The sequence below is a fragment of the Hydra vulgaris genome, chromosome 12 (assembly GCF_038396675.1).
Source record: "Hydra vulgaris chromosome 12, alternate assembly HydraT2T_AEP".
Classification (NCBI taxonomy): domain Eukaryota; kingdom Metazoa; phylum Cnidaria; class Hydrozoa; order Anthoathecata; family Hydridae; genus Hydra; species Hydra vulgaris.
In genome coordinates, this window is record NC_088931.1 from 72744216 (window position 1) to 72770145 (window position 25930).

At 26.6% G+C, this 25930-nt stretch overlaps 1 protein-coding gene across 2 annotated transcripts in view; it reads right to left on the reverse strand.

The window, feature by feature from the left end:
* Positions 1 to 377: 377 nt before the first annotated feature.
* The window catches only part of LOC100201603 (serine/threonine-protein phosphatase 2A catalytic subunit beta isoform), a 29093-nt gene continuing 3540 nt past the window's right edge, over positions 378 to 25930 (reverse strand). For both annotated transcript variants that reach the window (XM_065814355.1, XM_065814356.1), the window contains exons 2-7: positions 25735 to 25873; positions 25329 to 25538; positions 5402 to 5575; positions 1213 to 1302; positions 863 to 1024; positions 378 to 754 (exon numbers count right to left, since the gene is read on the reverse strand). In XM_065814355.1, coding sequence (XP_065670427.1) covers positions 563 to 754; positions 863 to 1024; positions 1213 to 1302; positions 5402 to 5575; positions 25329 to 25538; positions 25735 to 25866 — 960 coding nt within the window. In that variant the 5' untranslated portion in view covers positions 25867 to 25873 and the 3' untranslated portion in view covers positions 378 to 562. The remainder of the gene's footprint in view (positions 755 to 862; positions 1025 to 1212; positions 1303 to 5401; positions 5576 to 25328; positions 25539 to 25734; positions 25874 to 25930) is intronic.

Here is a 25930-nt window from a genome sequence, read left to right on the forward strand (position 1 = left end):
GCCATTAGACTTGTAGTAACAATAGTACATACAACATGTAGTTACAAGTGTTATAATACATTAAAATTATGGATTAGTAAAACTTTTTAAACATATATCAAAATAATTCTTTAGCTAAAAAAATAATACTTGCAAAGGTGAAAAGTTGCAGCCAAAGAAAATAAAATTAAAAAAAGGAAACTTTGAGATTGCAGTTTTTCAAATAAAATAAAAATCCATTCTTATTCTGTCGCTAATTTTTCGAATTATTCGGGATAAAAAAAGTATAAATTAAAAAAATGTATTATTATTTAATGTAATGATTTTAAAGTTAAATTCACATCTCATTGCATTGATTTATTTTTAATTAAATGCAATAAGAAAAAAAAGAAAAAAACTTTTAAAAAGAGAACCACCAAAGTTTTATTTCGAGTAAAATAAGGTAATAAGTTATTCGCTACAAACTATATTCGAACAGATATATTGACTGTTAAAAACAGAATTTATACAGTGTTTAAAGAAGTTTTAGAATAATCATAATCCAAAAGCTTTCAGAGTTCAGAAACATAATTACATTTGAGTCTTACAAGAAATAGTCTGGGGTTCGCCTAGTAACATGAGGTTCTCCTCTTCGAGGAGCAGGATCAAACTGCAAGAATGAATATTTAAGTGCATCGTCGAGTTCCATCAGGGCAGCTTGATTGCCACATCGATAACAGTAGTTGGGAGCACTGAATATAGTTACAACGTTCCGATCATGACACCAATTATACCCCTGAAGGTAAAAATAAAATTATTCATATATGTAACCTAAAATTAACCACAGTTAAAAAAGTGAAAATAACCAACGTTAAAAAAGATAAGGACAAGATACTATTTTTACCTCCATAACAAGTTGATGGGCCCTTGCTATAAGTGTGAGTCCGTTAGTATGATTAAATGTTTCAGATATATCTTGCCCAAATGTGTATCCAGCACCACGTGGTGATATACCCCAACCTCCCCTGTCATCAGGGTCACTCCACAAAAGATCACACATCGGGCCCTAATACAAATCAAAACTAGAAATTAAAAACGTCAAACTGCAAAAAAAAAGTGTTTTTATCTTTAAACAATGCCAAAAATTAACTTTCTTATATACAAACAATAATACACTTTCTTGTTAACAAAAAAAATATCAATTATTATATTATAAAATAAGTAAATTAAATTTAAACAGTATAAATAATATACTTCATGGGGTACTTCTTGAAGTCTGTCTAATGCTCTGATATGATCGAGAGTATCTATTGACGGCGACAAACCTCCATGCAAGCAAAATATCTAAAGATTAAGTTAATAAACAAATTAAAACACACACACTACTGTGGATTTAAAACATATTTTTTAAACACTTTAATTTTTAAAATAAGTACCTTAATTCCGAATAATAAAAAAAATATTCTTAAATACTATTATAAATCTACTTAATACATAGATATTGCCCAAACCATAACCCTCAGATGTTCATGTACTTAAGTCTATCTATCTGTGTGCGTATCCTTTCAGTATGACATCATTAGTTACATTTGTATGGAGACCTGATTTAGTAAAGGATATAAATCACCTCAACTTGTAGTTGCTCTCTCGGCCTTGGGAGGCGAATAACATTAAAAAATATATTTAATAAAATATTAAAATAAAAAACAGCAAAAAAATATAACTTTAATCATAATTTTGTAATAAATATAAATATGAATGCACATTGTTAAGAAAAAAAGAAAGGTAAAATATTATAAAAAGTAGTTGCATCATTATAAAAACCAGCCTAAATATGATAACAATATTTCATACAAGGCTGAAAAAAGATTTGTAGAGGTTGAGAATAAAATCAGGAGTAAGAAAATGGTGAGATACACCATATAAGCAAGTTTATAGAGAAGACCAGCACGCCAAACTTTATCTCAAGCTTTGAATATGTCAAGAACAATAGTCCTTGAGTATATAAGTATGTATTATGTAAGTATATATAAGTATTTATGTATGTAAGTATCACCATGATTGATTAAAATTTGAACAATTTTAAATTGAGTTTTCTCAAAAAACCACTAAATCATTTGTAACAATATTTTTAATATTGATGCCTGCATAATTATTTTTCTGTGAGTGGGTTTATCGAGTAAAGAGTTTAAAAACTGAATTTTTTTTTTGAAATATTACAAAGAAAATCCATCGTTCTTATTCCATAATTTCAAAAGCATGTAAAGTTCCAAATTCAACAGTTGGAGTTGTTATAAAATATTATAAAGAAAACAAAACTGTAAAAAGAAAATTGGGAAGTGGTGGAAAATCAAGATTTATTTCCAAAAAGAAAGCAAAATCAATAGTCGACTTAATTCATCAAAATCTGACTCAATCACAAAAAGATTTAGCTACAAAGTTTAAATGCAGTAGATCTTTCATTCAAAGAGTGTTCAAAAAGAAAAATCTGAAAACATATTACAAGAAAATAATACTAAAAAGGTAGTTTGATGGAGAAATCAATTGGACAAGCTAAAAATTTGATGGAGAAAGTAATTGGACAAGCTAAAAATTTGCTTAAATTAATTATGAAAAAATCTGGCATCGATCCACTATTCCAAAAAAATAATGCAGTGGTATAAGAAAAAGAGTCAATTTTGTTCCAAAGAATGCTAATCCACCTAACTGTCCTGATCAGCGAGTTATTGAATCTTACTGGGCAATTGAGAAGGGAATATTGAGGAAAAGAGGCAAATGTGCAAATAGTGTTAAAAATTTCTGAGATTTATGCGGAAATTTTAGCGGAAGGGATTCAATAAACTTCTACTTCTGGTTTGTAATTAAATTCTAAATGACGCCCTTTATGGACAACCCCTTAGTGGTTTTCGAGAAAACTCAATTTAAAATCATCCAAATTTTAACTGATAATAGTGATATATAAGAATGTCTTATGTAAGTATATATAAGTATATTGTATGTATGTATAGTATGTGAGTATATAAGTATGTATTATGTAAGTATATACAAGTATTTATGTATGTTAGTATATGTAAGTATTTACGTATGAAAGTATATAAGCATGATGATAAGTATTGAAGGCCTGGTAAGAAAGACTATGTTAATGTTAAAAAAAAAATAAACATGTCAAAAAAATTGATTTTGTGTAATATAAGGAGCTTTGTGCAACATATAAGATAAAGTACCCATGAAATAATGTCCAAATTTTGTATTCTTTGACTTAAATGGTGTATCCTTGCTAATTCAAAAGTTATACATTCTATTTGGGAGCGTACAATACATCAAAATTTGAAACTTATGTTGAGTGCTGTAGGCTTTAAAAGGTCTTTCTATGAAATCATTATAATGATTGTCTGCAGTAGAGAATCAAAAGTGTGCATGATTCATAAATGCAAGTTGTCCTGGAGTAGAAGCTGCCTTAAAACATATACAAAAGTATCTGACACATAACAATGATCTAGAAGATTAATATAAAAGTGATGACAAAAGTGTTTATGGAATTCAAACAGTGGATAAAAACAGATAGAGCTGATATATTACCAATAAAGCTTCCATTTGATTATTTCATAGAGCTTCTGTTCAAAAAGCCTTATAAAATTTCTTCTTATTCTTTTATTAAAAAATGACAATCAAGCCACCTAATGCATCTGAAAGAGATTAGTCAAATGAGGCAAGTCTGGGCAAATTTCGCCGAGAGCGACGCTTTTATAGTACAACATGAGATACATATAAAAGTTACTATTGAAAGAAGAAACATTGTTTCCTATATTAAATTGTCATTTATTTTAGGAGAATCAGAGAAAGAGAAATCAGAGGCATCTTGCTTTATTATTTACTTGGTGACTTTGTTTATTTAGTGCTAATGATTTAAACCATGTTGGCTTATTTAGTGCTAATGATTTAAACCATGTTGGATTAATCAATGATGTTATGCATTAAACTATTAACCAAATAAAAACCTTTCTTTGCCACACAATTACAATAGGTTGTTATTTTTCTGAAGGCTGTGCAGGATGGTATAAAAACTGGGAACACTTTTACTATTTATACTACCATGCTGAAAATTAATAGTTAGGAACAAGATTGCCATGGCTAGCTTAGCAGAGTCCAGCCCTGGGTCAAATAATGTCTGTTGAAGCAATATTTGAATACCGTCTAAAATCAATGAGTGGGATCATGTTTGGGAATGTCACCACTGAAGAAATGGAGCTAGTATGAAGCCAATTTGTTTTTCTATAGCAATGACTGTTACTGGGACAAGAAGTTTTTATCTAATTTATATACAATTTATATAAAGATGAAAAGGTTATCAGATAATGATAAGTTAGCTCTAAATTTGACCTCATAAAAAAAAAAATTTTAAACTGTTCGGATCAACCATGTTATAATATCAAAATAAATACTTTGCAAATACAACAGACTTTACTGGCTAGGTTTGGTTTCTGATAATGATAAAGAGGATGATGATTTTATAGTAAAGTTTATTCACATTATAAGTTGATCCTGCTGACCAAACTAGGATGATAATTTCTGGGTGCTAAGTATGACACTTCTTTTATTAATACACCATCATCTTGATGTCAGTACCACATCTTACAATAATGCAGAACTCTAATTGAACAGCTTTTATCTCATTAGTGAAAGTTCTCAAATATTTCTAATTTTATAAAATGCTTTTTTTATTTTAAAAATGATATATCCTTTAACTTATTTCACAAAACATTTGCTTATTCAAATCTTTTTTTGTTGTTTTTCCTGTTTTGCTTTTTTCTCTCCTTTAAACAGATTTTGTATTCTTTTTCAAAAAAATTTTGCGCTTTAATTTCTCATTTTATAACCAAGTATTTGAGATTTCTCAAATATTTGGTTTTTAAAATGAATAATATATTTTATAAAATATTTCTGAGAAATATTTTATAAAATAAATAACCATATTCTATATTAAAACAGTCTAACATATCTTCATTTTAAAGAAAAAAAAAAATAATTTATGAGAGTTGGGCAACTCCAGTGAAAGCGCAACCCATGGTAAAACAGAAAATTTGTCTTGACCATCAGAAAGTTTAAATTAGGTTATCTTTATTAAATTTTTCAATTAGTATACCCTCAAAAATGGTCAGGTACATTTTTAAGCCATATTTTAATATTACCACCAAAAATTAAATTATCCACCTCCCTAAAAACTTTAGGGAGGTGGATAATTTATTTTCTAATCTCACATTCAACAAGCAAAAGTTAGTTTATCACAATATAATAGCTTTTGTATTAAAATTTTATATCGAAAAGTAACAATATTAAACTGCTTTGAATACTATAAACCTTTCTAAATCTTTAACAAATTTTGAAATTTTTTATAAATAAAATATACACTTATAACTAAATAGTTAAAAAACTAAAAGTATACCTGCCCATCTACAAGAGCTGTAAGCGGTAGATAATCAAATAAATCAGTAAAATATTTCCATACATTAGCATTTCCATATTTACGCAAGCATTCATCATAAAAACCATACACTTGTGTTATTTGGCGACTTTCATGATTTCCTCTTAGTATAGTTATGCGCCCAGGGTACCTTACCTATTAAAAAAAGAAATCAAAATATTTAATAGATTCAAGAACATAAAAAATTTTACATATACCTTATTTATACAGTTATCTTTTTTATCTAAAATTTAAGTTGTATATGTTTGCAAGTGGAGAGTATGGTAATAATAATGCTAATAAGTTGTAAATGCTAATAAGTTGTAAGTGGAGAGTATGGTAATTATAGTGGTAATAAGACTTAAATTATTTAATTATATATAACATGCTATGGTATAAAACAATTGAATAAAGCAAATAAAAATGCTTAAAAAAAAATCTAAGCAATTATCGACAGTGGTCATTTGTATAATACTGAATAATTGCTATTTATTATAAAAAACAAAATGTCTTAATATATAATATAACTTTATATATATATATACAACCCTTGGAATTAGGAAAAGTGAGGTCGGCAATAAATTACCGATCTCAAACGGTTAGAGGTCGGCATAAGATCGGCGAAAAAATTTTGATACAAAGGGGTTACCATAAAACATAGAAATGAGGTCGGCATTGCCGAATGCCAACACTAATTAGAAGAGAGAGTATATATTATATATATAGATTGGTAAACTTTATCTTTTTATTAGTGATAGATAAGTAGGAAACAGACTGTTGCAGATGTTCAATATAGGAGGGAGCACAATATTGAATAAGGACATTTTTTTTGTTTTTGAGCTATAAACTTATGAGCCATTTCAGACATAAGAAAACTTAAGCTGTATCAATATCATGAGTTTATTCATTAAGTTTATCATTATGACAATACTTTAAAATATGACATGACAGTACTATATAAAAATGGTTGGTATCACATACAAATTGCATCTAACACTACAGTTAGAGAAGTAAGTTAGCAAAATTAATAAAGTCAAATATTCTTGCACAACTTTCTCATAAAATAAATACCACTATAAAGTATTTCATTGTCTTTTTTACTTTCATAAATATTTATATATACAAAAGTCTGAAATAAGTGAATCTGAAGTTACATATTTTTTCCCATGCATTCAAAATTAGCTAAAGATATTTTCCATCAATAATTTTCAATTGTTTAAAGAGTTTTATTAAAAATATAAAAAAATTTAAATCTGAGCTATATATTACACATGACTTTTTACTAAAATAAGTTAAATTTTTTTCTTTTATTTAAATTTTATTTTTGACATAAATAGTTTTATATAAATTAGAATTCTTATTATTTTTTTATAAAAATATATTTTTGCACATATTCAAAAGCAAATCAATCTTCAAAACAAAATTGTATGACTATATATATATATATGTATATATATATATATATATATATATATATATATATATATATATATATATATATATATATATATATACTGAAAAATTCTTTTTAAATGTATTATGGCTTAGGATTAGCGTGTCACATGATAGAGCCGAAAATATTTATCCTCGAAAATATCACCGAAATATTTCACAACCGAAAATTTAGAACCGAAAAGTATAATTTCATTGCAGGATCGAATTACAAAATCCTTTCTTGCGCTGAAAGTTTTAGAACCGAATTTTACAACCGAAAAAATTTGGATTAAATTACAAAATCCTTTCTTTTTTTATTTTAATTTAAAAACTTTTTTTAACATTTTTCGATCGAAATTTTTTTGGTTCTAAAATTATTTATGACATTTTGATTGATAATTTGATTGAAATTTTTCGGTTCTAAATACAATTATGACTTTCGATCGAAAATTCGATTGAAATTATTTCGGTTCTAATTTTTTTCGTGAATATTTTCGGTTGTGTAATAAATTTCTCATATTCGGTTTGAAATTGAAATTTACGATTCGGTTGAATCATAGGACACCAGGATTAGAACCTTTATAAAACGATACTGATAACAGCGCACTAAACCACTGAACTATCAAAGATATGAAAGTAAGTTAAGAGAAAAACAAACGATATTACAAATCTCTTATAAGCTCTATATATGCGGAAAAAGTGCACATGTTAATTTTTTTTTACTCTTAAAGCAATTTTTTTTTAATGAATTATTTTTCTACCATTTACTAAAAAATATTGAAGTGAATAAGTAATAAGTATAAAAATGATCAGTGTGGAATACATAAGTATAGAAATGGTTGGTTTGGTGAAGACCTGTATTTTACAGGTCTGGACAGCTAGGATATATAAGGAAAAAGTATAGAAAAGGTCAGCGTGGAATAGACTTGGATAAAGCTATATTTTTATGGGTTCAGTCAGCTAGTATAATAATAATAATATACATCTATTATATAGGCGTAGTAAAAAAACAAACATGTGTTTTAAGTTCTTCTTAAACTTGATTTGTAGTTCTTGAAATTCAAATCAAACTTAAGGTTTGACTGGCGTTAATTATAACATTTTGCTCACGGTAAAACATTTTGCTCAGATTTATGACCCCCCCCTTTTTTTTTAATTTTTTTTCATGGGTTTTAATTTTTTTTGTTTATAAAATAAAGTTTAACAAAAAATAAAATAAAAACGCAACTTAGTGTATTTAAAATAAAATGTGTTTTTCTTATTACTGCATAATTACATGTCATGAAAAGCTAAATGTTTTTTAATCAATACACTTTTATATCTAAAATAAAAATACTTGGTAATAGATGATTATTTTTAATTTTAATTTTTTTATTTTTTATCATTTCTTAATAAACTCCAGAGTTTTAAATGACACGTGTAAAACTTTTATTAAAATCAAACTTTGTTTGCAACCAAATATTAGCTAACAAACTAATCTAAACAATTTGTAAAAAAATAAATAAATAAGAAGTAAGAAAAGTTGAACTATAAAGAACAATTATTTTTATCAACATTTTAAATTTTCAACTTTATAATTTTAAGTGAAAACTTTAAAAAAAAAAAAAAGAAAAAAAAAAAAAGTAAATTTTATAAAAATGCTAATTCTGAAAACGAATAAACTTTTTAGCTACTTTTAATGAGTTAACGTTTTTTACTTCATTATTTATCAATAAGAGACTGAAAAATATAGTAAAGAATTCAAGAAAGGTTGTTTTAACACACCTAATAACATTAAACCTTTGTATCAAAATAGCTTACCTTGAGTTATTGAACAACAAGTTAAATTTTTATTATTTCATATAGTATAGAATAATAATAATGTAACTTATTGAGTAAATTATTGCAATTATTATATTACACGAATTTAATATAATATTAAATTCAACACAATTCATCTTCTAGGATTAACTCTTATTTCCGATCTTTCTTGGAAACCATATATTAAATTGACTGCAAAATTAGCATCTGGTAAGGTTGCATCTTTTTATCATGCTTGACACTTTCTTACTTTTCTATTCTTTATCCTTATAAATTTCAAACCCACCCTTGCATGGAATATTGTTACCATATCTGGGGCAGATCTTTAAATGACGATCTTTTAGACAAGGTGCCAAAGCGGATTTACATAAACATAGTTGGACCTGCTCTTGCATTATCTTCAGCCATTAACCTTCACAGCCATCTTCATTAACCTTCAGCCATTATCAAATCATCAGAATATTGCTTCTCTTCCTCTTTTATATAAATACTATAATGGACATTGCTCTAAATATCTAGCGTCTCTTGTGCCATTTACATAAATTCATTCTTGTGTTACTTGTCATTTAATTAAGTTTTACTGCGACTGTTTTTAAGTGTTCAAAAAGTTCTTATACGTCTAGTTTTTTTTCAACGAACATCAGTCCTTTAGAATTCGCTTCCTTCATCTTGTTTTCCTGATTCCTATAATTTGCAATCTTATAAGTCGTCTGTTAATTGTTATCTTGCTTTAAAAATTTCATCTTTTCTCTTCCAGTAACTTTCAACTCTAGTAGCGGTTGCTTGCAGCCTGGTTGGAAGTGAAGATGTTGGGAAAAAAAAAAAAAAAATGCTAATACAAAATAAGACCCATTCAAAACTAAAATAACTGACACACACTTATAATAATTTGAATACATTACATAAAAATAATATTTAAAATAACATTCATTTAAGTTTTAACCACAAAAGCCTTGTCAGAAATAGATAAACAAAAGTAAACAAAAATATATATATATAAGTATAACATAACTTTTATTTATATACTGGTGTCTTATATCCAGTGCTGGATTAAGGAGGGCGGGGTTAGAGATGGCTATAGCCCCGGACCCCGCAATGTTAGGGGCCCCGAAATAGTCAAAAAGAACTTTTTTTAAGTCACTTTTACACTGTGGCACATAAAAAAAGGCCTTTAAAATAAAAATAGCCCCCGGCCCTGAAAAGTCCAACATGATTTTAATAAAACTAATGCTAGTTTTAGTTTTATTGAAACTAAATTATTTTATAAATAAAAAAGTTAATTTTTTTAACAACTATTTTATGCTTCATGTAGTTTGAAAAGTTTAACATATTTAAACAATTATTCTTAGTAAGATGGACAAATGAAATAACTAAATCATTGAGTTAGTGTAGAAATTAAATTAACTAGGTAGAAATCAACCAAAAAGGTTTAAAATACTTTATGAAAAGAAAGCGGAACTGCTTCACAATACCGCTCATGATGTTTAGCGAGTGGGCTTTTTAATTTTAATTAGTATTTAAAACAGAAAAAAGTAAATTTAAGTTTAAGTATAACGAGTTATTAAGAATGAGGGGGAGGGGGTGGGGAAGGGTTAAAGAGTTTACACTGAAAGTTTCAATATTTATCAGTTACTAGTATGTTTTTTAATTCTTAAAGCAAATTTTCACTTAAATTTTTTTTTTAGTTTTGAGAAATAATTTTTTTATTGATAAGTAAAAATTAATAAACAGGGTGGGGGTGGGGGTAGCGGCTTAATGAGCTTATGGTGGATAGGAAAATTTTCTCCAACCACTTTTATAAAGTACTCGAGAGTACATGTATTTATTTGTGTTCTGTTGTAACCTCAGGCACGTGGTGCTTGTTCATCCATGAGTTACTTTGTATGCATGTTTGTGTTTACTAACTAGAAACTTCTGGTGTGTTTATTTCATAATTAGTTTTAATAATTTTGATGATTAATAATAATTTCATTGAAAACGCAATTACTGTTGAAAGTCTTTTTGTTTACAAAATAAATCATAAAGATTACATTAGAATAAAAAACAGATATACAAAATTACATTTACATAAAAAGTCATACTTTTTAAATAAAAAATAAGAATATACTAATAAAATTTATAATATATAATAAACTTTCAAAATTTTGACAATTTAAAACATTAATTTTTGTAAACAAATAATAGTAGTTTAAAAGATTTACAGCTTTGCAGACATGGCTCCGAGAATGAGCCACAAAATAGTTTGTTTGATAATATATTCTTATAACCATTTATGCTAGAAACCGTAACACTTAACATATCTAGAATTATACAATTTAAAAAAAATTTGAACAGAATACTCTAGAACTTTATTTTGGTTAGTCAGCGTATTTTCTGAACCAATAGAATTAATTTGTTCGCAGATTTGGCAGGTTTATAGAGGTCGTGAATATTATTTTTATTCTATCGCACCAAGATGTTTTTGAGAACATTCAAGTTTATGTATGTTTTCATATATGTCCGTAAAACAAAAAATTTTTGTTTTATGGATATACATAAACTTAAATGTTCCAAAACAGTTAAAAAATCTGGCCAGTTTTTCGCAACTAAATATTATTTCCATGGTCAGTATTTGAGAGCAATCGCTTCCGCTTCCTGACCAAGCCTGAATACAATTTTTAAAAATGTTACAATTAATCAGTCAAATAAAACAACAATACAAAAATATATAAAATAGAGTTCAAAACTAAATTAAGTAAAATTTGTTACAATGATTTTAAACAAAAATTGTAACTTTTTTATAAATCATGCAATTTATTTATTAAAAAATCTAAGCTAAAATAAATAACTATTTTGTATAAATTATTTGATTGCTATATTTATTAAGTGAACTTTAAAAGAAATGTTAATAACTTAAATTATTATTTAAAACTCATTTCATTCAAAAAAATTCAATTCATTCAAAAGAAATCATTAACATCAATTAACAAAATAATTTTTTATTCCGACTTCCGAGTCAAAAAAAAAAAAAAAATGATTGCTAACTAGTTTATTCCGCTAATCAAAAATATTCAATATTTTTATCATTCCGTATTTTAGCTCATTCATTTTTTTATATTGCAAACTAAAGTTTGTTAAGGTTTCAAAACTGTTTTTATTCCAAAATTAAAAAACATTTAGTTGCTAACTTAATAATTTCAACTTTCTTTTTTTAAAGGAATTTAATTTGTTATTATAGAGTTATATATAGTTATATATTATAGACTATATAATAAAATAATACCTGATTTAAAGAATATTTAAAGAAAAAAAAATTCGAAGAGTTGTTTAAGACCCTTAAACATCAGATAGTGTCCTAATATTTAAAAAAAGTACTTCAAAAGTATATCACGTTGGGACTTAAAAGAAGCAAATATATATAAAAGTTTTACTGTCTAGAAAATGACATTTTAAAACTAAAATTAAAAAGTATGAATTTTTTGCAAAATATTTTGATAAAATTTTTTTTATAAAATGATAATTTTTTTTGAAACTTTAATATAATTTTACTTCTTTTAAGAACCAACCTGATATACTTTTTTAAAAATAATATTAGAAACCTGTCTGATGTTTACCCATAAAAATATATATTTAATTCAAATTTTTTTCACATCCAGTACTAATTTTTTTTTTGAAAAAAGGATATATAAAAATGGTAACAATAAAAAAAAAAAAAAAAAAAAAAAACCAAAAATATTGACATTTACCTTGTGCTCAAGCAGCAAAATACCTCGAAAAATACCCCAAATTATTTGACTTTGAGCGCAAGGTAAATCTCAATATTTTGTAAAATTTTTTCAAATGTCATCATAGGATCCAAATTTTTTTTAGATTGATATGTATTCTGGTTTTTTAAAATTAAAATTAAAAATGGATTTTGAAACATTATGAGAACATTAGTAAAAAAAAATTTACAAAATATTGAGATTTACCATGCGCTCAATGCCAGATTACTTGGGAACTATTTGGGGCATTTTTTGGGGTATTTTGCTGCTTGAGCACAAGGTAAATGTCAATATTTTTGAATTTTTTTTGTAATCATATTTTTTTTTATATTTGCCCCAAATTTGACTTCTTGTGTACTTCCATTTTGAAATTTTTTTTCATGAACACCCCTAATATATATATATGTATATATATATATATCAGGCCTTGTTACGAGATTTCGCTGCGTAGCGAAAACGCGTAACGCATTTCTAAGTTACTCAACTCATCAAATATATTTTGCATTGTTAGAAGTTATATTGCGTCACTCGCGTCTTTTCAAGTACCGCATTGTAATTAAAGTTATTTTATTAACGCGTTAAAAATCATACAAACAGTTTGTTTTTTTCTCACTATAACAAAAGTTACAAATAAAATCTAAGTTCTTATTTAAAAAATCATTTTTACTATTTTTTTTAAATATGAACTAAATTTTACTTTGAAAAAAATATTTTTTTCATGAAATGTAAAATAATGTTTGTTTATTTTCTTATGATTTTTATGTTTATTTTCTTATGATTTTGGTTTTTGGTTATTTTATTAATTGTTTATACATTTTTTCTTATTTAATATGTGAACTCATTTTAATGTTTTTAAACAAGAAAGAGTTTTTTTTTGTTGTTTATCAGTTACCGATAACATATTCGTGATCATAATTTATTTTCATAAATTAAACGAGCTTCATTAAAACTTTACGTTATTGAATTAACAATAAACAAAATATCTTATTAATAAAATATTTACATCAAAATAAATCGTGCATTTTTTAAACTATTATGACTAAAAATAAATTTTATATTTAAAAGAAATTTATATATTTAATTCCTTAAGATAAAACTTAAAACACCTAATTTTTTTTAACTAATTTTTAACAACAACAAAAAAATTATTTAACAAACTGTTTCTTTAACAAAAAATCTATTAGTTTACAATTGCGGTTAAATACTTACGACTTTCTTCTGAATAAACGTCACGTCAACGACAATCAAAAGATAATTTAAATATTCTAAAAGATATAAGTTTTTGCGTAGCGCAAAACTGCTGAATGCGTAGGCAAATCACCTTTTCGCAAGCAAAATGCGAGCTGCGTAACGCTTCTTAACAAGGCCTGATATATATATATCAGGCCTTGTGATAAAGTGGGAGTGATCGTTCCGTGCACCTGAGACACGCTCATAAATGGCCATTCAGGACCAACAAATAGCGCTCGCTAGTTAGGTTACAAGAGTAAAAAATCGCGCTCGCCTGAAGAATTTACGAGATAATATAAGCTAATTTTAAAGAAAATTTTTTTAAGTAAAATTTTATTGCTAAAGTCAAAATATGTTTAAACAGTAGAGTTAGCACATTATTATATAAAGAAGTTATATTCGTAATAAAGTACGTCACGCAAACTTTATGCGCGCTGTACTTTAATTTTAAATTAGGCGGCATAAGTTCAAATTTAAAATGATCTATTTTTCTATTTTTATGCTATGTTCAGCATGTTTTTTTTTTTAAATTCCAGTTGAACTTTATCATATTATCTGCTTAATCGTACCCTAGTCGAAGTCCAACCATTTGCCAACTCATACAGTTTTTTATTGTCCATTTGACAAAAAAACTTCGTTTAACTAGAACTTTTACTTTGAATCGTATTAAAGTCGATGTAATAAAATATCAAAACTTGCAACACTTCAATGAATATTCCAAACATAAATGTTAAAAAATTTAATTTCTAGCGCAATATTTATAAATATCTAGCGTAATATTTATAAATATTTTATAAATCTAGTGTAAAAAATTCATCAAACTAAAACTTCACTTATAGCTTCCAGGCTTAGTCGGAAAGCGAGAGCAATCACTCTTAATTATTGACCATGGAAATGATATTTAGTTGCAAAAATCTAGCCAGATTTTTTAATCATTTTGAGAACATTTAAGTTTATGTATATTCATAAAACAAAAAATCCATGTATGTCCATAAAACAAAAAATTTTTGTTTTATGGACATACATGGAAACATACATAAACTTGAATGTTCTTAAAATATTTTGGTGCGAAAGAATAAAAAGAATATTTGCGAACACTAAAAACCTGCCAAATCTACGAACAAACTAATTCTATTGGTTCAAAAGATGATGATCTATACAAATTAGACCAAAATATCACAAAAAAGAAAAATTAGTTAGTACGATTTTTGAGTTCTACAGTATTCTGTTCTTTTTAATTAAGTTCTACAATATTCTCTTGAGCCGGAATAGCTCAGTTGGTTAAAGCGCTGCTAAAAAGTTCAGAATAATTATTGGCCATAGCAGCAGAATTGCATGTTCAAATCCCGGCTATGCCTACTCAGCGTATAAGTAGTATTTAGGCACGAAGGGAACTCATCACAATTAGCTCTGCTATTGCGATGTTTCCTTCTTGACTAGTAAATAAATAATCTAGTCGAGTAAATGAAAATTATCATTTTATGATTGAAACATTTTAAAAACTGTATTATTCGAGATTTGTTATGTTTTGAGATTTCTTGCATAAATTGTTTTAAGAATATATTATCAAACGAACTATTACTTTAATACTATGGCTCATTCTTGGAGCCACATCTGCAAAGCTGTAAACCTTTTAAACTATCATTATTTGTTTACAAGAATTAATGTTTTAAATATATATTTTTGAAATTGTCAAAATTTTGAAAGTTTATTATATATTATAGATTTTATTAGTGTATTCTTATTTTTTTTATTTAAAAAGTATGTATTTTTTATGCAAATGTAATTTTGTGTATCTGATTTTTATTCTAATGCAATCTTCTAAAGCAATCTTTATGATTTATTTTGTAAACAAGACTTTCAACAATAATTTCGTTTTCAATGAAACTATTAATGATCAAAGTTAATAAAACTAATTATGAAACAAACATACAAGAAGTTTCTGGTTACTAAACACATGCATACAAAGTAACTTGCCGATGAACAAGCACAATGCCTAAGGTCACGACAGAACACAAATCTCTCTCTCTCTCTCTCTCGCTCTCTCTATATATATACACATACATACATATACACATATAGAAAGTTATTAGATATAAAGAAAAGTTTTTAAGTTCTTAGATATTGGTTTACTAACTCTAATTAATTTTGCTTCAGTTGCCATTCTTACAAACTTGTTATATTTAAACTTAAAGTTACTTTTTTCTGTTTTAAATACTAATTAAAATTAATAAGCCCACTCACTAAACATCATCAGTGGTATTGTGAAGCAGTTCCGCTTCCTCTTCATAAATTCTTACTAAGAAGAATTGTTTCAAGTATGTTAAACTTTTCAAACTACGTGAAGCATAAAATAGTTATTAAAAAAATTAATTTTTTATTTATAAAATAAGTTAGCTTAAATAAAACTAAAACTAGCGTTGGTTTTATTAAAATCTTGTCGGACTTTTTGGGACTGGGGGCTATGAATAAGAGTTTTGGAGCACTTAGGAACAGTTACAGAAAAAGGATGAGACCTAATTGAATGAGCAGTGCTCATTATAGTATTTGTAGAAAAAAAGAGAAGCATTATTACGACGATATAATAATGGTTGGAGGCAAGAGCAGGTCTAACTATGTTTACAATACAATTACAATTCTATGTTTACAATATACTCTGATAAATAAACGAACATTTGTTTCCTTATTAAGCAATCGTAAGATGTTACTTTATATAAAAAATGTTGCTTAATTTTATAAAAAAATTATAAAAGAGCGATGTTTTGAAAATATTTGTCCTAAACATAATTTATTTTGCTTTAAGTTTTTTCGCATTAAAAGTTATTTTCTTTTCTCTGTCTTTTTTTTTGTAATTGTCTCTCATTGGTCCAATAATCTTTTTTGCGCTTTTATTTTGTTTTTTGAAATGTTCTCAAAACGACAAAAAAATCTGGCTAGTTTTTCACAACAAAATATTACTTCCACGGTCAGTATTTGATTGTGATCACTCCAGCTTCCCGACCAAGCCTGCCTGTGTGTGTGTGTGTGTGTGTGTGTGTGTGTGTATATATATATATATATATATATATATATATATATATATACATACAGTATTGGACAAAACATTTGCAACCAACATCGAACAATGCTAAAAATTGTTCCTAATTTTACATGTCTTAAAAACGAAACGAACTATACAACCACAGCAAACAGTTCAGGAGTCTGGAGTCATAGCATGCCATGACATGAGCAATCAGCTGACAGGTGACAGCACACAGGCAGAATTTCGTTGACAAGTGCCATTTTGCAGCGGACAAAACCAGTGCAACTTTTTTGGTTTGTTTCATTTTCTTAAGTGTGGTCCGTGTCAACGTCACGGAATTTCTTTAATAATTAAAGGAAGTATCTAGATGTTTCCAGAAGTTTCCAGAAGCATGCAGAAACTTCCAGAAGTTTCAAGAAGAAGCATCTGGAAGTATCCAGTAGCATCCAGAAATATCCAGAAGCTTCGAAAAGAGGCATCTAGAATCTTCCAGAACAGGTTCACACAGGTCAATCAGTCAGTATTATCACGACAGTTTATCGAAATGAGTTTTATCAAAGTGTTTTATCGAAGAACATCAATACAAGAAGTAAAATACAACAAGTGTTTCATTAAATCAATACAGTCCACATCCAACCAAGACGTTGTGTTCCACAGAACATTATTGTATCATCACAAGGTAAATATAACACGGTAAACCTTGAGAAGCGTGATAATTTAAATTTTTATTTTTATGACTTCAAGTGCAAAAATGGCTCCCGACAGTCTTGGATTACAACTAAGAAAGAAAATTATTGGCGATTACGTAAGTGGAATGTCGCAAAAAAGTATTTATGATAAATATCGCGCAAAAAAATGGACCGTATCAAGACTATGTTCCAAATATCTTTCTACGGTGAAGTTGGGAGCAGATGACAAAGGTGGAAGATCGCGTCCCACCACTTCTAGAGAGGATTCTATGATCATCAGATCCGTCAAGAAGGATCCCTGGATATCATCAGTCGAGATACAAAAGCAATTAGAGCTACCTGTATCGGACCGAACAATCAGACGACGTGCTGTTGAAGCCGGATTGTTTTCTCGACGCCCTGCAAAGAAACCGCTGATTTCACTAAAAAACCATAAGAAAAGACTCCTGTTTGCTACATCTCATATTGACTGGAATGTGCAGAAATGGCGAACTGTCCTGTTCAGTGATGAATCGAAGTTCAACATCATTGGGAGCAATGGCATTTGTCGTGTCCGTCAACCGGCCGGAAAACGCCTCAATTTATGTTACTGCCATAAGACCGTGAAGCATGGTGGAGGCAATGTAATGGTCTAGGGGTGTTTTTCTGCTAACGGTCTAGGTCCAATACATCGAAACAATGGAATAATGGACCATTTAATGTATAAAAATATCCTGAAAGATGTTATGTTACCTCATGCTGAATGGAATATGCCAATAAAATGGGTTTTTCAGAAAGACAACAATCCAGAACACACTGCAAAAGTAGTCAAACAGTGGTTTCAAGACAACCACCTATCGGTGATGGATTGGCCGCCTCAATCTCCGGATCTCATCCCTATCAAGAACCTGTGGGAGATCGTCAACCGCAGAATTAATCGTGAAGGTGTTCGTAATAAGGATCAACTGTTTGAACAAATCCATAAGGCCTGGGCAGCGACTCCACAAAGTTTCATTGATCACCTGATTGAATCTATGCCTCGAATATGCAAGGCTGTGATCGACAAAAAAAGATTTGCCACGAAATATTGATAGCGAAATACAGCTTGGTTAACATTTTGTCGAGTTGCACTTGTTTTGTCCAGAAGGAAATCAACTTTTTTTAATACTTTTGATAAATTTATTAATTTTCGCGTACAAATAATGAACTTTGTGATGAATAAAATTTGAAGATCTTTGTCTCTAAACAGTTACATAGTTATTTCTCTAAATTGAAAAAATGCAGCACTTTTATATAAAGAAACTAAATTAGCATTATTTTGGTTGCACTCGTTAATACTGTATGTATGTATGTATATATATATATATACACACACACACACACACACACAATACTCGGAATTAGGGTTGGCATTCGGCAATCCCAATCTAACTGCCGATCTAACTGTCGACCTCGTTTCTATGTTTTATGGTTAGACCTTTGTATCAAATAATTTTTGCTGACTTGATGCCGACCTCATTTTTCCTAATTCCGAGGGTTGTATGTGTGTGAATATATATATATACAGGCCTTGTTAAGAAGCGTAAAGTTTTAATGACGTTCGTTTAATTTATGAAAATAAATTATGATTGCGAATATGTTATCGGTAACTGATAAATAAGAAAAAAAAACTCTTTATTGTTTAAAAACATTATTAAAAAAAGTTCACAAATTAAATAAGAAAAAATTTATTAACAGTTAATAAAATAACCAAAAACCAACTGTAAAATCATAAGAAAATAAACAAACATTATTTTACATTTCATGAAAAAAATATTTTTTTAAAAATAAAATTTAGTTCATATTTGAAAAAAATAATAAAAATGATTTTTTAAATAAGAACTGAGATTTTATCTGTATCTTTTGTTATAGTGAGAAAAAAACAAACTGTTTTTATGATTTTTAACGCATTAATAAAATAACTTTAATTACGATGCGGTACTTGAAAAGACGCTAGTGACACAATATAACTACTAACGATGCAAAATATATTTGCTGAGTTGAGTAACTTAGAAATGCGTTACACGTTTTCCCTACGCAGCGAAATCTCGTAACAAGGCCTGATATATATATATATATATATATATATATATATATATATATATATATATATATATATATTCACATACAGGCCTTGTTAAGAAGTGTTATGCAATTCAGTTTTATATACGAAATGACAATTTCACTTACATATTAAACCATTTGTTACGCCAAAACTTTTTTCAATTAGATTATTTAAACAGCCTTTTAAAATAGTTTATACGGAAAACATTAGGCCGTAATTGTTTGTAAAAAAATTTTTAACGCAGTTGTAAAGTAATTTTTTTTTAGATAAAAAAAAGATAGCTAAACACATTTTTTTCTACTTTTCATTTATAAAAAATTTTTAATTCAAATTTATTTTATTAAATTTAAATTTTTTTAACAATATTTTTTAACTTTTAAATTTCCAAACATGTGAAAGAAAATTCTTTTAATCAAATTTAATTTTAGTTACTTTTTCATGTTTATTTTACATTCAACTATATATAGTTTCAACTTTTAATTAATTCATTTTTTATTAGCTAATTAGTTATTATTTATAGAATTAAGTCAATAAACTTTTTTCATACCGTTACAAAAAGTGCCAATATACAAAAGTGCTTAATTCACTAATAACTGTATTGCCGGATAAACCATAATGAAGCCCGTAGGAAAAAATATTTTAGAGAATTTTTAAATAAACTTTATGTAATAAATTTATGAAAAGATGATTATTTTAGTTTTGAAACTGCTTTTTAATAAAAGTTTTATTATTAATTTTTTAGACTCATCTTAGAATGAATGTTGATTAGCCAAAATGTTAAAAAAAAACAAAAAAAACTGGTAAGTTTTTTTTTGTGACTGTTAAGAAATTTAATCTTAAACAATTGCCCCTCATTTAAAAAAAAAAAAAAATTGTGAGAAAGCTAACATAAGATGTTGAGTTGATAATATGTTGAGTTATAAATGTTTTTAGAAATAAATAGTATCAATTTAAATAAGAATAAGTTTTTTAAAATAAGGAAATTTTTTTTTCAAACAACATTTAAATTTTGTTGACAATTTTTTTATAACAATATCGCTTGATTTAAAAATATTTTATTATATATAAATATAAAGACTTTTTAACATGGTTTCAAATTAATTTGAATTACAATGCAGAACTTTAAAATATGCAACTAATGTAATATAATTAGTATCATATGATGTAACCAGCTTCTATACTAATGATCCGCTTCAAGAAACTATTGAAATTGCAAATAACTTAATTTTGCTCCATTAAAAAAACATTAAAATTACTGAAAATGATTTTAATGTTTTTTTTAATGGAGCAAATTATAAACTATTCTAATTTGCCACTTTGGAAACCCATTTTCTTTTTAAAGGACAAACTTATGATTAAAATAATGGTGTAGCAATAGGTTCTCCACTAGCACCTGTTCTTGCTAATTCATGTGTCACTTTGAAAAAGAATGGATTAAAAATTTCGATGGCGAGAAACCGGTTTTCTATAAGCAATACGTTGATGACATTTGTTATGCTTTTCAGTCAGAAAACAACACACATCTTTATCTTAAATATATATTATCTTAAATAGTAGAAACAATTTCTTTTACAATGGAACAAAAAGTAAATTCAAAAACATCTTTCCTACATATAACTTCAAGCCTTCCCGGAAAGCGCGTGCGTCTTGTTCCTCCATGCTTAAAGTAAATATTTAAAACAACTTGGCCATGTTTTTATATAGATTTTTTATATAGCATTTTAAGAATTTGAGGCAAAATAAAACTATAACAAACTAAAGAGAATAAAACACCAATACTTGAAGAAAAGAACTGAAGACTATAAAAAATAAAGACTATAAGAAATAAAAAATCTAAATAAATTAAACAAAAAAAAATGGAATATTAAAAAAAGAAAATTGTTGTCTAGAAAATAATATACCTAAATATTTTACTGTTTTTGCTTTCTTATTTTTAGGACTTTTGTTTTTTTCCACTACCAAAAAATACAAGTCAAGGAAAAAAGTAGATAAGATTATAACGAAAATAAAAATATTTTTTGATATACATTTTTTTGCGACTTTTTTCAGTCAGTATATTAAGGAAATACTTTATAATTTGTGGTAGAAACATGGACAATTTTTAAATTGCTTTTTAATGGTTTTTGTTAAAGTTTACAGTTTTTATCAATTCACAAGAAAGCAAAAAAACTAATTGCTACTTATTTGTAAAAAAAAAATTTTAACAAGTTTTTCATTTAAAAAAAAAAAAAAAAAAGGTCATTAATACTAATATTTTAATATAAAATATTAGTATTAATATATTTGGTTGTTTCAATACCCTCATTCAAATAGTCTATAATTTTGTAGGATTTCCAAATTGTGCATTTAAACCGATAGTTTATTTCCCAGTGAACTATTGATATTGACGATGCTCTAAAAGCTTGTGGGCTAGTGCATTGTTAATTTACTGAACTTTTTAAAGAAATGTTTAGTAGCCTATTTAAAACTTTTTTTTAAGTTTTAAAATACATTTATTTAAACAGATCAATCCTTATGTTAATTATTTCTAGTAATTTGTATTAACATTGGAAATGTGGCATTATAAAAGAAACATTTTCAGACGTGCATCAAATGCGGTAATACATTTATTTTTTTATTTAACTTATTCCTTCATTACAAATTTTAATAATCAAATAACATATTTTACAAATAAATAAAAATTTATTTTCTTATTTTCCTATCATAATTATTGAGAAAAAAATGCCAAATATAGCAAAAACATTTTCAAAAGCGAAAAGGCGTGCAAAACGAATAAAAGTAAGAAAACAAATTAACAAAATTTCTTATAGTTCTAGCGTACATAGCAAACTAGCTTCTTAATTATATGGACTGATAAAAATTGTGAATAAATTGCATATCAAAACTTTTAATTGTTGTTAAATCGTTATAAAAGATAATGTTTTTTTCAACAACAACTATGGAAAAAAGAATACAAAAGTTGTATAAAAATTTTATAAACAAAAAAAACTTTTTACTCACTATTTTTATTTATTAAATTTTCTAGTTTATTTAATTGAACTTGATATTTTGTTACAATTTTGTTTCCCTTTTTTTAGGATTGCTTTCTTTCTTCTTAGTAGATAAGTTTAGCTTTTTGCAGCAAATTATTAAAACGCTTTATAAGATGCAAGCTGCCATGGTCAGTTTGTCTAAAAAAATTACATTAAATGTGGACAAGCAAGGTGTGCGACCGCACGGGCTTCCTGGGAAGCCTTGTAACTTGTAAAATTAATTCTTTAGTTACCATTGGTGTTTTTATAGTTTCATTCTATTTTCGTACAGAGTTAGTCTAATCAAATGCTTAATCGATAAACGTTTAAAATCATTAGTACTAAACTTGGGTTTTAATCTATAAAGGATCTCTTTACAGCATTTCAAAGAAACATGTACCCATCTCGACTAACTTCAAAAACATATTATTCTTATTTAAACAAGGTTAACACAAATACTCCACCACAACAAGAAATCAAAGAATCCTTGCCTTATTTTAAATTACTATTTTTGGGAAAAATATCTGATTCAACTAAAAAAAGATTAAATTCAATTGCTAAAAGATATTGTCATTCTGCAAATGTTAAATTAGTATTTACCTCACTAAAAATTTCCAAATTCTTTTCTTCTTAAGATCCTATTCCTCTAGAGTTCAAATCGTTTGAAGTCTATAAATTCATTTGTGCAGAATATAACTCTTGTTATATAGGCGAAACTATTCGCCATCTCAAGACATGGTTATCTGAATAATGCAAGAGGGACAAAAAGTCTGATATAAGCATCTGTAAATTATGAAAAGACAAAAAAAAAAAACCAAAAAAACCTCGATAAAAATGTTTAAATTTTGCCATAACATAAAATAAAAATGTTTATGGTGAAAAAACCTAGACTGAAAATTCTTTTTTTTTTTAAAATCTCCTCAAAATAACTATTGTTTTTCCAGATTTAAAAAAGATTTAAATAAATGCCTAGTTTAGGTGAAATAAACATAGTTTAATAATATAATCTGTTATGATTGTTTATTGGCAGCTTTTGTAATTATAAGATCTTTTTCAGTGAATTCTTAAGTTTTTAGTGAAAACTGACAGAAATGTTGTATTTTGACAACTATATTTAATTAATATGTACCAAACAGATTAGGAACTAGTATCTATAGCGGGTTGACCCACTTTTTCAAAAATTTTAAGCTAAAATCAAGTGAGCAAAATGGATTAAAAGACTCAAAAATGGTGTTAACTATGAGGTGTAACAAAAAAAGTTTTGAAATTTATATAAAAAAGATTAAAAAAAGATAATTTTTAAACATAAAAACCAGAAAAAAAAAATTAGAACATCTAAAGCTCTTGTTTGGATATAAAACGCTGATAAAATCATGCTATTTCCAAATATAAGAATTAGACTAATTTAAAAATCGCCTTAACTCCACCAAGTTATAGGTATTTTAACAAATTTTAAATATTTAATTTTAAAGAAAGATGACGAGTGTTAGCCAAAACATGTATTGTTTTTTTATTATTAAAATGGTTTTACAAATTTAAAACTTAGTCTTGTTTATAAGAATGAATATATATATATATATATATATATATATATATATATATATATATATATATATATATATATATATAATACAACTGGAATTAGGGTCAGCATTCCGCAATGCTAACCTAACTGACAACCTCAAAATGTTTGGCAAAAAATCGCTGACCTTGTTTCTATGTTTTATGGTAAGACCTTTGTATCAACATTTTTTTTGCCAACCTCTAAAAGATTGACCTCATTTTTCCTAATTCCAAGGGTTGAATATATATATATATATATATATATATATATATATATATAATATATATATATATATATATATATATATATATATACATATATATATACATATATATATATATATACATATATATATATATATATATATATATATATATATATATATATATATATATATATATATATATATATATATATATATATATATATATATATATATATATATATATATATATATATATATATAGAACTCTTATATGTTGTCCGAAAGTTTTTTCCATATTTTGTTGACAAAAAGTAAAAAATTAAAATGCAAGGTCGGAATTTTTTTTTTAATTAACTGATAGACTGCCTGCCCCAACCAAACTTTCAGTCGATGTAGCAGCACTCTCTTGCGGGTCAGGCTAAAAGATAGTAGATGTAGCAGCACTCCCTTGCGAGTCAGGCTATTTGTCAGTCAATATAGCAGCACTCCCTTGCAAGTCAGGCTATTTGTCAGCCGATGTAGCAGCACTCCCTTGCGAGTCAGGCTATAAGATAGTTGATGTAGCAACACTCTGCGCATAATTTACAGTAAAAAAAATAAAAAATAAAAACATTTTATTAAAAAAATTAAAAATAAAAACATTGTTTATATTGTTAAAAACATTCAAAATATTTTAAAAACATTCAGAATGTTTTTGAAAACATTCTGGTCAATTAAATTTGCGTTTTTGTGGTTTTTTTTAAAAAAAAACGATTAATTTGTAATTAAATTAATGGTTTTGACTTTCGTCCAACACGCAAATGTTGGACAAAAGTCAAAAGTAATTAAAAGTGACGTATGTGTTGGCATAAGAATCACTTTTTTCCTTCCGTGCTTCCCAAATGCAACAAACTATAGAACTATATGTATATGTATGTATGTATATATATATATGTATATATATATATATATATATATATATATATATATATATATATATATATATATATATATATATATATATATATATATATATATATATATATGTAAATAGATATTGGAAAAATATATTTTTATGACATAAAAATTGTTACTAAATCACAACTATGAATGATAAAATATTAAAACCATGTTTTTTAAACAAAATACCTTTAAAGCAACAAGTAGAGTGACTGTTTCAACAGAATAGTAACCTCTATCTACATAATCACCCATAAATAAATAATTTGTGTCTGGAGATTTCCCTCCAATACGAAATAATTCCATTAGGTCATGAAATTGACCATGAACATCTCCACATACTGTAACAGGACATTTGACATCTTGCACATTGGATTCTTTTGCCAGTATTTCTTTTGCCTGATAAGAAAGAATACCTCATTATTGCCACTAAAACAAATCAAAATTAATACCAGTATGGATTATCAGTTATTACTAATAATAATAACAATAATAATTTATTAACAGCAATTTATATAATAAAATATGCAAATTTTTGGAAGCCTAACTTTTTAAGCAATATTTTTAGTTGTATGTTAATAAGTATTTAACAAACCTTATCAGTCAGAGTTTTAACTTGGTTTTCTGTGAGCTGTTTACATTCATTTAGTTGTTCTATCCATTGATCAAGATCTTTTGTTGTACCTTTATCTTGTAAATCAAGATCTTTTAATTCCTGTGATTCCATTAATAATCTATATATAAAATTGTAAAAACAAACCTTTAAAAAGTAAGAACACTTTAAAATCAAC